The following is a 12550-nucleotide window of genomic DNA, read 5'->3' as shown; positions in this document are numbered from 1 at the left end:
GGGGTGATAGTCAAAATATTTAGCAATTGGTCCAATAAAAGCACCAGCCAACCAGGTTTGCCAACCAGGTTTGGTGCTGCCTGGTCAGGAGAGACAGAGGCCGGGCCAGTGCCCACCCCCTGAGAGTGCACTCACCTGCACTTGACTAAACTTTCTGAATGGTGCTTTAGGTGTCTCTTTTTTCTCTTAATAACTGCATTATTAAAAACAATTTATGTAAGGCTTGGGCACAATAATCAGTAACCATGAGAAACAACACACAAAGTTTTCCTGGGTCCACATTTCTTCCAAACTGCAAACTTGCCTGAGGCCTGGTGCGTTGCAGTCACTCAAACTTAACTGCAGGATGTTGGTGAGAGGGCACAGATGATCCACTTTGACAAAATACGAGTTTTGTTTTCAATATTTTAATTCAGAAATTGTCTCCCATTGTCTTTGGTGGACTGACAGATATATTTGAAGGGAATTTCATAAAAAAATACTATTTTTCTCACAACTTGATCTGAATTGTTATAATTAATGGCTTAACAATATTTGTAGGGAAGACACCTCTTTTGAAGAGTATCAATTTCAAGGATTAGCAACTCATCCTGTAAATATTCAGTGATTTCTTATCAAAATCTGGAATGTACAAGTGGCAAGTACTCCCCACCCAAAAAACCTCCCCCAGAACTGTAGATGTCTCCTTATTCTAATATCACTGTATGGGGCCAAAATAGTGGAGGCAGTTTCATACCCATGTGGTAATTGAGCACGAAAACCATGACTCTGTTCTGGCAAGAAACACTGTCAATCTTAGTAATGGAAATAATCTTGGACAGTGAAATAATTGACTATATACAGTGTAAAATACCCTCAAACTATTTGCAGATTTCATCAAAAGACCAAATGTTTTTTACTTAAGACCAGGAACATGGCAGGAAAGGAAATTAGAGGAAGGAAGCATCCGTCCCTTTTTCAGTCTCTGTAATTTCTATAAAGATTTGCACTTTGATTATGCTTAGTAGCACCATATGCTGGAGTGGGACTCAAGATCAAAGGTCCCAGCCGCAGCACTGGAGCCTGGCTGTGGGCAGGATCAAACATTTCTGTTGGTAGAACGCTAATGTATCTGTAAGGACACCCCTCCAGCTTCTACGCATCCCTATTTAATTTCCAAAATGTAATTGGTGTACCTCAAACTTGAATGCTTTTTTATTGTCTGCTATGATACATTGTAGGTTGAAAAAAAAGTGGTTGTTACCATTTAAAGATATTTAGAACTAAAGAATTTTCAAAAGCTTAATGTAAGTTGTCAAGTTTTATAGTGTGTATGACTTTAAAAATCGGGGGGAGTGAGGGATGGCTGAACACTGCTTTGCTTTGGTTGACGAGAGAACAGATTTTATTTTTCATTCTACTTTTCTCTGCAATCAAAATTTTCTGTGATGAACATTTTTTTTAAATAAATTTATTCATTTATTTCTTGGCTGCGTTGGGTCTTCATTGCTGCGCATGGGCTTTCTCTAGTTGCAGCGAGCAGGGGCTACTCTTTGTTGCGGTGCACGGGCTTCTCATTGTGGTGGCTTCTCTTGTTGTGGAGCACAGGGTCTAGGCGCACGGGCTTCAGTAGTTGTGGCTCTTGGGCTCTACAGCAAAGGCTCAGTAGTTGTGGCACAATGGCTTAGTTGCTGCGTGTTACATGGGATCTTCCTGGACTAGGGCTTGAACCTGTGTTCCCTGCATTGGCAGGTGGATTCTTAACCACTGTGCCACCAGGGAAGTCCCTGAACATTTATTTTTGCAGTTAAAAATCTTTGGTAAAAAAGTACATGATACCATATTCACTCTTGCTTTCTCCATTGCCCTGCCATGTCTTCCTTCCCTTGTTACAAATTGTTTTTCTTATAAACCTTTTTTAAAAATCAGTCTTAATAATGTCAATCATCTTGGATACAGTCAAACAATTTACTGTATGCAGTGTAAAAACCCCAAAAGCATTTGCAGTTGTCATCAAAAAGCCAAACATTTGTCATAAACTGCCCATGTGATATGTATGGGGTGGTCAGAAGATGGAGTCCACTTGCTGGGTCTCTGACCTTGAACCGTGTCACAGTCTCTCTGATCAGTGGTTCATTTTCTCATGTATAAAAAGGGACAGATAATACTTGCCCAATATATGAGTTTTGGGAAATATATGTGAAAGCTCTTACAAACTATAAGTGTTAGGAAAATAGGATTGTTGCTAACCTTTCAACTTCCTGTGTGCCTTCTCACTGAGCATCTGAGGTCCTCCAGGGCAAGACCAAGTCTTATGCACAGCTTTTTGTCATCCTCTGTAACACGCAACGATATCTTTCTTAAATTGTAGGTCTTTAATAAATGTTAGGCTGAGCAGAAAGGCACAGAGGAGGAAGGCACATTCTCAGGTGACTGTTTCTTCTCCCTTTCCTTGTAGGTTCTGTTTCCATCTTTTCATTGTTCCTTTGCTCTACTCCAGGCTGCTCAGGCCCAGGGCACAAAGTCTTCAGCACACAGGTTCTCTCCAGAGAGCTCTACAAACAGGCCTAGATTCTGAGCCAGCTCTGTGATCATTTAGTTCACCAAGTGAATCATTTGGCCTCTCTGGGCATTGTGCTCTATGAAATGGCTATAATACATCGTCGTTTGCCCGGAGGGTTCTTATCACCAGTAACGGCCCTTGTGAAGTTAAAAAATTATAAGGGCAAAAAGGAGGAGCTTCTGTGGTCAGGATGGGTCATATACCAGGTCTTGGTCTTGGAGAGTCACAGTGTACAAGAGCATGTTCAAGGCTTGGGAAAAAAATCCTGCAGAAAACAAAGGAAAAAAGAAATGGGAGGTGGCAGGTAGGACCATGAATCTAGTCTGAGACACACTGAATTAAAATGATCACTAAGATCCCTTCCAGCTTTCAACATTAAAGAATCTATTGCATTTCTTCCGTGGAACATTATTCAATATCACTAGAGTTTGTTAATGATAAAGTTCTTCAAATGTGGTGTTTTATTTGTGCTTGACTGATCTCAACAACTCACAGTATCCGATTGGTTTAATATCAATTCACAATGAGCAGGATGATATATACTGAAGTTGTCTCCAGTCTCTCATCCTCCTGGAAAACTTGTTTTCTTTGCCCCCAAGTTGTCAAACTAGCAAATTATTAGACTTCTCTTTCTAACAGGTTACAAGTGTTAGAATCCCATAGTGGTAAGTGCCATTCGTCGTATTGATGATTCTGGGCTAAGTAATTGTTGATGCTTCAGAATTATTATTTAGCCACTGTACTGGCACTGGTGGGGTGTTTTCTGAGAACCCAGCCATTTGGGAAAAACTCCCAATAGTGAAACCCTCAGGGTAATTACTGTAGTCTCCTGTGGGTGTAAGAACCCTATTGATAATCAGTGCATGACTCTCATGATTTTTAAAGGTGATAGATTATAAGTACCAGCTTAACTAATCCAGAGTGATTTTCCATCTGAGACAGGTGGCTACAAACACCTGCCAGAAAAATAAACAAAAATGACTAGCATTTACAGAGTGTTTGTCATGTGCCAGGCACGGTTCTAAGCCCTCCACAGGTTTTAAATCATTTAATCCTTCAGTAACACCATGAGGAAAGTACAGTTATTAGCTTCATTTTATAGATAATGCAATGGAAGCAAGAAGAGGTTAAATAACTGGCACAAGGTCACACAGCTAGTAAGTGACAGAGCTGAGACTTGAACTCACATTTTATGAAAATTGTCATTCACACTTTTCACATGAATCTTTGATCACAGTGTCCTTGTCATCACTAGAGTCATTTTTCAGATACATAGCATTTTCCAGAATGTCATCTGCCATTTCATACACGTTGTTTGAACTATAGGATTTTTTAATATGATTCTGTCAGTGGAAATTTTCCAAGCCACCAATACTTATTCACATATAATTAGGTCACATGTTTTCTTTATTCTTACTATAGGTATATAGCCGTGATCTCCAAAATACTACCACTTAATGATATTGTTTCCTCCCCCGTCACTATACTTATATTTCAATGAAGAATAGCCTTTTGTTATTACAGAAGCAGCATATATGCATTGTAGAAAACCAGAAAATACAGAGAGCAACAATAAGAAGATAAATATCATGTTCCCACTGTGGTAGGCTGGATAATGGCCCTTCAAAGATATCTATGTCCTGATCCCCAGAACTTGTGAACATGTTAAGTTACATGGCAAAGGGGAAGTAAGGTTGCAGGTGGAATTAAGGTTGCTAATCAGCTGACCTTGAGATGGGAGAGTATCCTGGATTATCTTCATGGAACCCGATTATCACAAAGGTCCTAAAAAGTGGAAGAGGGATGCAGAAGAGAAGTTCAGGGCGATTCAGTACGAGAAGGACTTGACCTGCTGTTGCTGGCTTTGAAGATGAAGGAAGGACCATGAGCCAGGGAATGTGGGCAGCCTCTAGAACCTGGAAAAAGCAAGGAAATGGATTCTCCCCTAGAGCCTCCAGAAAGGAATGCAGCCCTGCCAACACCTTGATTTAGCTCAGTGAGACCATGTTGGACTTCTAACTTACAGAAAAAGTTTAATCCACCAAATTTTTGGTAATTTGTGTGCAACAATAGAAAACTAATACACCCACCAACCAGAAACTGTTAAGTGTTAATATTTTATTATATATATTTCTAGATCTTTTTATACACACACATGTATTTTTTAAACTAAAACAAGATCATGATGAGTTTGTTTTCCTTTAATAATAATCTTTCTCTTTCCCTGTCAATAAATTTTCATAGCATCTAATACTGCAATCATATTGAAATTACCCTAATTGTTCCCCAGCTATTCCCCCAAAGCTGGTTTGTCCAAATCAGGATTTAGGTCTGGGCCATGCATTTTTAATGGTTTTATGTCCCTTAGGTATTTTTAATCTAAAACAGTCAGTTTTTTCATCTACTAATTTTCCTTCTCAATGTTTGTCTGATTGCTTCCTCATGTGGTCACTTAGCTTGCTCCTCTGTCCCCTGTATTTCCTATAAATTGGAAGTTACATCAAAGAGCTTGGTCAATTCACGTTAATAAAATTTTGTCTCGAATACATTTTGGGTGCTGTTGTGTGTTTCATATGGCACTCCATCAGGAGGTACATGCCATCTGGTTTCCACCATTAGATCCTGAAACTCAGACTGTCCTCTGGTTATGGGATGACAGCCCGAGCTTGCTGCTCTAGAGGGATGTTATTCCCCTGTAACCAGAAAGTATTCTGTGTGGATTTACTTTAATACCATACAGATGTGCAGTTTCCCCTCAACTATGCACCTACTGGCCAGCTCCATCTGACAGCCCTTGCCTGAATTACTGTTCATTAGAAATCACAAAATGGTGATTTTTCTAACGTTATCATTTTTTTCTATATTAATTAGCTGCCATTTCTTAGTGAAGAGACTCTTTCCCTAATCAACTAGATCTGTTTGGTTACCCTGACAAACATTTTGGACTGGGGAAGCATTTTGGACTGCTTCTTCCTTTAGTCATCAATTCTCAAAAGGAGGAATTTAACAACAACCTCAATGATGACAACTAATTTTTTTCTGCCTTTCTCTTTTCGAGTATCATTATGAGCTCACAGACTTTCACAAAATCAGGGTATTTCTTTCTATAATTCTTCTGTGTGATCATGTTACCAATTTGATATATGTTTAGGTTTTTCAATTCTAGGATTTTTTTTAGTTGTAATTTTTTAACAGGTAATGCATTTATATAATTCAATATCAAAATTACATGGAAAAATATTCACAAAGAATTCTTATTTCTACCCCTGCTCCCTTCCCTCCTACATAACAATATTTTATTAGTTTCTTATTTATATGTCCAGTGTAGTGGGGTTTTTTTGCATATATAAGTGTGTGTGTGTGTATGTGTGTGTGTGTGTGTGTGTGTGTGTGGTGTAGATATATAGCCTTACTTTAATCCCTCTCCAATTCATATATATACCCCTTGCTTTTTTCTTCCACTTAATGGTATATTTTGGAGATCTCTCTATTTCAGTACACAGAAGCCTTTCTCATTCTCTTTAGAACTTCTTAGAACTCCATTGTGTGATGTCCTGCAGTTTATTCAACCAGTTGCCTGTTATTGAACCCTTGCATTCTTTCTAACCTTATATTATTGCAAAAAAATGCTTCAGTGAATAAATGTGTACATTTATTATCTTGTACTTGAGCAGATATAAAGGTAAATAGATTCCTAGACTTTGCATTGTTGGGTCAAAGGGTTATTATATCAGTAATTCTCTTTGTGTTTCTAGATTATCCTGCAAGGACTCAATACTTTTAACTACTATGCTAAATTGCTTCTTGAAGGTCTTGGTGTCATCACACAGATGAGTGCATTAAAAAAAAAATGGAGCCTTAAAATAAAAAAATATTAACAACACTAAGGTGAGACCATGTAGCAACTATCTATAGAGCTCTTGTACAATGCTGGGGGGAGCATAAAATGATACAATCATTCTAGGGGACTGTTTGGCAAATTCTTTATTAAGTTAAACATGCATCTATCCCATAGCCAAGAAATATCACCTCTAGGTATTTACCCAAGAGAAATGAAAACATGTTTCTGAAAAAGAATTTAAGAAGAATATTCAGAGTAGCCTTATTTCTAATAACCCTAAACTGGAAACAACTCAAATGTCCATTAACAGTAAATGGATAAACAAATTGTGGTATATCTATAGAATGTCACTCAACCATAAAAAGGAATGACATGTATTGATACATTAGTAATGTGGATAAATCCCAAAATAATTATGCTGAGTAAAAGAAGCCAGACCAAAAAAGTACCGTGGGTTCCATTTATATGAAGTTCTAAAACAGATAATGCTAATTTATGGTGATTGAAATCAGAATGGTGGTGGCCTCTGTGAGTGTTGGGAATTGGCTAGATAGGATCAAGATACTAGGGAACTTTCTGGGGTGATGGCAGTGTTCTATATTTTGATTAAGGTTGATTACATGAGTGTATACAATGATCAACAGTCATAACTGAATGCTTAATATCTTTGTAGTCATTTCATTGTATCATGTAAATTATGCCTTCAATTTTTAAAAATTTGGTCCTCAGCAAGACTCTTTAAGAAGTGACATAGCCTTCTTCCCTCATCACCCCAACCCTGTCTCCTCTCTTGTTCTGGATCTCTTAATACTCTTTACCTCTCTGACCCAGTCTTACATTTGACTAGCTTTTACTTTTATAGGCCCAAGTCTTAACTCCCCGAGTAGGTTGTAAGTATCCTAAAACAGAGTTAGGATCATGCCACCTCAATACCCTTTACAACAATGGTTGTTAACCTAGGCTGCATATTATTAGAATCACCTGGTGTCTTAGCTCAGCCTGCCATAACAAAATACCAGGGGCTGTGTGGCATAAACAACAGAGATTTATTTTCTCACAGTTCTGGAGGCTGGAAGTTCAAGATCAGAATGCCAGCATAGTCAGGTTCTGGTGTGGCCTCTCTTCCTGGCTTTCAGATGACTGCCTTCTCACTGTGTCTCACATGGCAGAGAGGGAGAGCAAGCTCTCTGGTGTCTCCTCTTATAAGGACACTAATGCCACCATGAAGGCCCCACCTCATCACTTCATCCAAACCCAGTTACCTCCCAAAGGCCCCATCTCCAAATACTATCACATTGGGGGTTACAGCTTCAACATATGAATTTGAGGGGGCCACATTCAGTGCATAGCACTTGGGAACATTAAAAAAAAATTAGCAGTGCTTGAATCTCATGCCCAGAGATCCTGATTCTCTTGATCTGACATCTGTGGGACCTGGACATCTGTATTTCTTTTAGATTCCCCCATAACATGCAGCTAGGGTTGAGGACTACTCTGTACCTTCCTGTTCAAGGTGAGGTCTGTGGACCAACAACATCAGCTTGTTAGAAATGCAGAATCTCTGGTCCCATCCCAGGCTGGTGAACCCAAATTTGTATGGTAACAAAATCCCCGGCTGATTCCTTCACACCATAAAATTTGAAAAATGCTGGTTTACGGCATCTTGCATAGACTCTCATTTAAGTATAAGAATGCTTCATCAGTCAATTCCTATTTAAATCCAAATAGATGAACATTTTGTCAGCAAACCAAATTTCAGCTTTTTTTCATCTTGGAAGCCTGACAGGGTGCAGATCTTGCCTACAAATAATTGCACCTTAGTGTGAAGCTTTTATATATTGCCTTTATATCACTGTCTATTAACAAAAAAGCAGCAAATAGACCCAATGTTAAAAACAAAATCCCAGTGTTTTTGAAAATATTTATACTACCATCCCAGCAATTCTATCACAATGAATGATTACTTCCTTAGCTTCAGGTGAGCTTTAAAACTGACAATGAAACAGAATAAGGTACTTGTACTCCAACTGAAAGAGAAGTGGCATTTAGCACAGAGTCTGAATACTGTGTAACTAATAAATAATTCAGTAAACTAGGGAAAGAAAAAACATGCAAGCTTAAACAGCAGAGAATTCCTAATGCTTAAAATATCCTTAAGGTTGGGAAATGAGAAGATTATTATATATGATGCTATTATGTGGCATAGAGTGCTAGGTTTCAAAAGATTTGATTACAATAATTATGCTTAATACTAAAAATATAGAAAGGAATGCAGTCTTACCTGATGTTTCAGAAGGCACTTCAAGGTCTTGTCATCCATCAGGATCATCAATGTGGTCTTCAATATGAATGTGGCTCATGAAAGTACTGAATAAGAGATTCCAGGCTGACACACTAAAAATGATGAATTTCCACTTTCCCTTTTCAGAAGTATCTAATGGATAGTTCTTTATTTTTAAGAACTATTAATATGAGAACCTTTGTGTTTAGAATATCCTCTGAATTCAGTACAAGTGTGTTTTTAAACTCCAACCTCAAGGATAATTTCTGCTACTGCCGATTGGTCTCCTTCTCATTTTCCTTTCTGTTCCTAATTGATAACTTCCTCATTATTAATGATATAATTAAATGGTTTGCTAAATTATATCAAAATAACTTACTGGTTTAGTTCATAGCACCCTTATGTTCTATCCAATAAACTAAAAAGAAAAAGAAAAAATGCTAATCTATGTTAAGTACACATACATGTATACACACCTACAAATTCACCTTTATTTATTTATTTATTTAAAACCTTACATATTTTTTATTATTTTTTTTGGCAGTGCCACGGCTTGCAGAACCTTAGTTCCCTGACTAGGGATTGAACCTGTGCCCCCTGCAGTGGAAGTGCGGAGTCTTAACCACTGGACTGCCAGGGAAGTCCCACAAACTCACCTTTCAAAGAAGGGAGCCTCAATAATGTTTTGTATTTAAATTCCATTTCCCAATGCTTACAGTTGACATTCATCTAATTAGTGATCTGATTCAACCCAAAATGTTTTTATGGGATGCCTATTGTGTGCCCAACAGAAATACACTTTGAAACTAAAAATCCTTTTTTCTTAATTGAATTATAGTTGACTTAAAATATTATATTTGAAACTAAAAATCTTTTATATTGGGTAAACATAATGAGAATTTATATCCCAGTATTGCACATATTGAGTAAAGACCTTGCTGGTTCAGTAAAAATCAATTTAAAAGAATTTTTTTCCCCATTCCTTCCAAAACAACCTAGAAGATAATGGCATTTCTCCCTTAAACATTATATAAGAAAATCTCCTTTACATTAATAAAGTAACACACAGACAGAATTTTTTAATTTACTTTTCTCCTTTTAGCAAAGATTTTTTTCTATTTTTATTAAATTTTAATGAAAAATAATAAATACACTTCTTAAAAATAATTGAAACATTAGAAAAGGATATCCAGTGGGAAGTAGGTCCACATCTCTCAGAAGTGTTCCATGCACATACAAACATATGTTTTATATCAATTTATAACTCTATCTTTGCATATCATCTTATTCTCTACTTTTTTTCACAGGTACCATGTACTCTTCTGTACCTTGATATTTTTCACTTAAGTAATTTTGGAGGTTTTTCCAGAACAGTACATGTAGATCAAGCTCATTTTCAATGCTGCATGGTATTCCAGGTATGGATTTAACCATCCACTATCCATATACATTTAAGTTTTTTTCTAGGCTTTTGATATTATATACAGTGTTTAATAAATAATGTGAAAATGTGTCCTTGCACCTAGATGCTAATATCTGCAGAATAGAATCTTGAAAATAAAACTGCTGTGTCCAAGAATATGTGCATCTATAATTTTGATACGTAATGCCATATTTCCCTTCAAAACGTTTGACCCAGTATGCAGTATCTCCAGAAGGGTTTGAGGGTGCCTGTTTGCCTGTATGGGTGCCCATACATCATTTTAGCAATTCATTCCTCACTCTCTTATATCATCAGTGTCTCCCGCTCTACTGGATCATTCCAGTCGGAATACGAACATGCTGTTGTTTCTTGCATCTTAAAAGAAAAAAAACATTTATTGACCCCAGTCCATTACTGCCCCATTTGTCTGCTTCCTTTTTGTGGCAAAACTACTAGAAAAATGATGTCTGCACTTACTGTCTCTAATCCTTCTCTTCCCTGTCTTCTTGAATCTTCTCCAGTTAGGACTTTCAGCCTCACCACTTTACCAAAACTGCTTCCGGCAAGTTGCCAATGACCACTGCTTCAGTAGTGGTGAATTCTTAGTCTTCACCTTGCTCTGCTTGTGAGCAGCCTTTGAGAGGGTTGATCCATCCATTTTTCTTGGACCATTTCTCTTGGCTTCAGTGATGCCACACTCTCCTCCAACCATACAAGCTGCTCCTTCTCACTTTCCTTTGTTGGGTTCTTCCCATCTCCATGACGTCTTTTCTTTTTTTTTTTTAATAAGTTTATTTATTTATTTATGGCTGCATTGGGTCTTCGTTGCTGTGCACGGGCTTTCTCTAGTTGTGGCGAGCGGGGGCTACTCTTCGTTGCGGTGTGCAGACTTCTCATTGTGGTGGCTTCTCTTGTTGCAGAGCACGGGCTCTAGGCGCATGGGCTCAGTAGTTGTGGTGCATGGGCTTAGTTGCTCCGCGGCATGTGGGATCTTCCCGGACCAGGGATTGAACCCGTGTCCCCTGCACTGGCAGGCGGATTCTTAACCACTGGGCCACCAGGGAAGTCCCTCCATGATGTCTTGATGTTGGAGTGCCCCAGGTCCCAGTCTTTGGACCTCATCCCTGCCTGTGCCTCTCCTTTGGCAATCCAGTCTACCCACATGGCATTAAATACCTTGTCTGTCTCAAGGACCCCAAATTGTCTGGTTGATCCCTGGCCTGGATCTCTCTTCTAAATACAAACTTGTGTGTTGAACTACCTACTTGATATCTCTACTTGCATATCAGAGGGATCTCAAATTAGACATGTCTAAAGTGTGGTATTTCCCTAAAACGTCTTTCTTCCACACTCTATCCCATTTCAGGTTATAGTCATTCCATCCTTCCAGTAACTCAGACAAAAAAACTCAGAAGCATTCTTGTTTTTTTTTTAATTTATTTTATTTGATTTTATTAATTAATTAATTTTTTTAACATCTTTGTTGGAGTATAATTGCTTTACAATGGTGTGTTCAGAAGCATTCTTGACCCCACGCTTTTGTTCACACTTCACATCCACCCCACTAGGAAACCTTGTTGGCTCTACCTTCAGAATATATCCAGATTCTGTCCACAACTTGGCACTTCCACCTGCAACACTCCGGTCCAGGCAGCTGTCATCTCTCACCTGGATTATTTCAGTAACTTCCCGCTTCCATTCTCGCCCCCCACCATCTGTTCTCCATAGCACAACACAGCAACCAGAGTGATCTTGTTATTACCTATCAAATCACATCACCCCCTGCTCAAAACATTTCCATGGCTCACAGAGTTTAAAGGCAGAATGTGACTCTCCCCCCACCCCCTGAGAACATTCCTCTCTCATCTCATCTCCTATTACTCTGCTCCTCTCTCTCTCTGCTCTAGTCCCATTGGCCTTTTTGCTATTCTTCTGGTGCCAATGCAGGCATAAGCTAAGGGATCTAAGGGAAGAAAAGAACAGAATCCAGAAATGGACTTATCTGTATATTTAAATGCTTTATTTAAAATGCTTGTTTTAGCATTTACTGAAAAGGGGGGAAATGATATACTTTCCAAGAAATGGTTTTGGGACATTCAGGAATGAAATGCAGGCAGATCTAAAGTCTGAGCCTCCTGGGTGATACTCTGTGAAATTGCATTTCATTTCACCCTATCTCCTAGTTAACACTCAGAAACACAGGGGTTGTTTTGCACCCCATGAGTATGTAGGCACGTTAGCAGAGTCTCGGGAACAAACAGATGTGAGGCAGGGCCAGGAGGGAATAAAAGCCCACGAGTGTACTTCTAGGCTACAGTGGAACCCTCAGTGCTCAAGACAGTACCATCCACAGCTGCCTATCTCCTTTGCGGACCTGGGAAGCTGTGGCTGTGTCTGGGAGCACGCCGTCTTATCTCTTACCTTCTCTATGGAGATATAACCATCTCTATGTGTTTCCACATC

At 38.6% G+C, this 12550-nt stretch overlaps 1 protein-coding gene and 1 long non-coding RNA gene across 11 annotated transcripts in view; one reads left to right on the top strand and one right to left on the bottom strand.

The window, feature by feature from the left end:
* Positions 1 to 12550, top strand: part of LOC118900666 — a 60702-nt gene that overhangs the window by 9133 nt on the left and 39019 nt on the right. For all 10 annotated transcript variants that reach the window (XR_005021199.1, XR_005021192.1, XR_005021196.1 and 7 more), the window contains exons 2-3: positions 6298 to 6430; positions 9972 to 10082. This is a non-coding gene — a long non-coding RNA (uncharacterized LOC118900666). The remainder of the gene's footprint in view (positions 1 to 6297; positions 6431 to 9971; positions 10083 to 12550) is intronic.
* Positions 8709 to 12550, bottom strand: part of CPVL (carboxypeptidase vitellogenic like) — a 137390-nt gene continuing 133548 nt past the window's right edge. The window contains exon 13 of the mRNA XM_036863184.1: positions 8709 to 8750. Coding sequence (XP_036719079.1) covers positions 8724 to 8750 — 27 coding nt within the window. The 3' untranslated portion in view covers positions 8709 to 8723. The remainder of the gene's footprint in view (positions 8751 to 12550) is intronic.

This window comes from Balaenoptera musculus, chromosome 9 (assembly GCF_009873245.2).
Source record: "Balaenoptera musculus isolate JJ_BM4_2016_0621 chromosome 9, mBalMus1.pri.v3, whole genome shotgun sequence".
Classification (NCBI taxonomy): Eukaryota; Metazoa; Chordata; class Mammalia; order Artiodactyla; family Balaenopteridae; genus Balaenoptera; species Balaenoptera musculus.
Note: the sequence above shows the minus strand (reverse complement) of the source record. Positions and strands in the feature narration are given on the sequence as shown.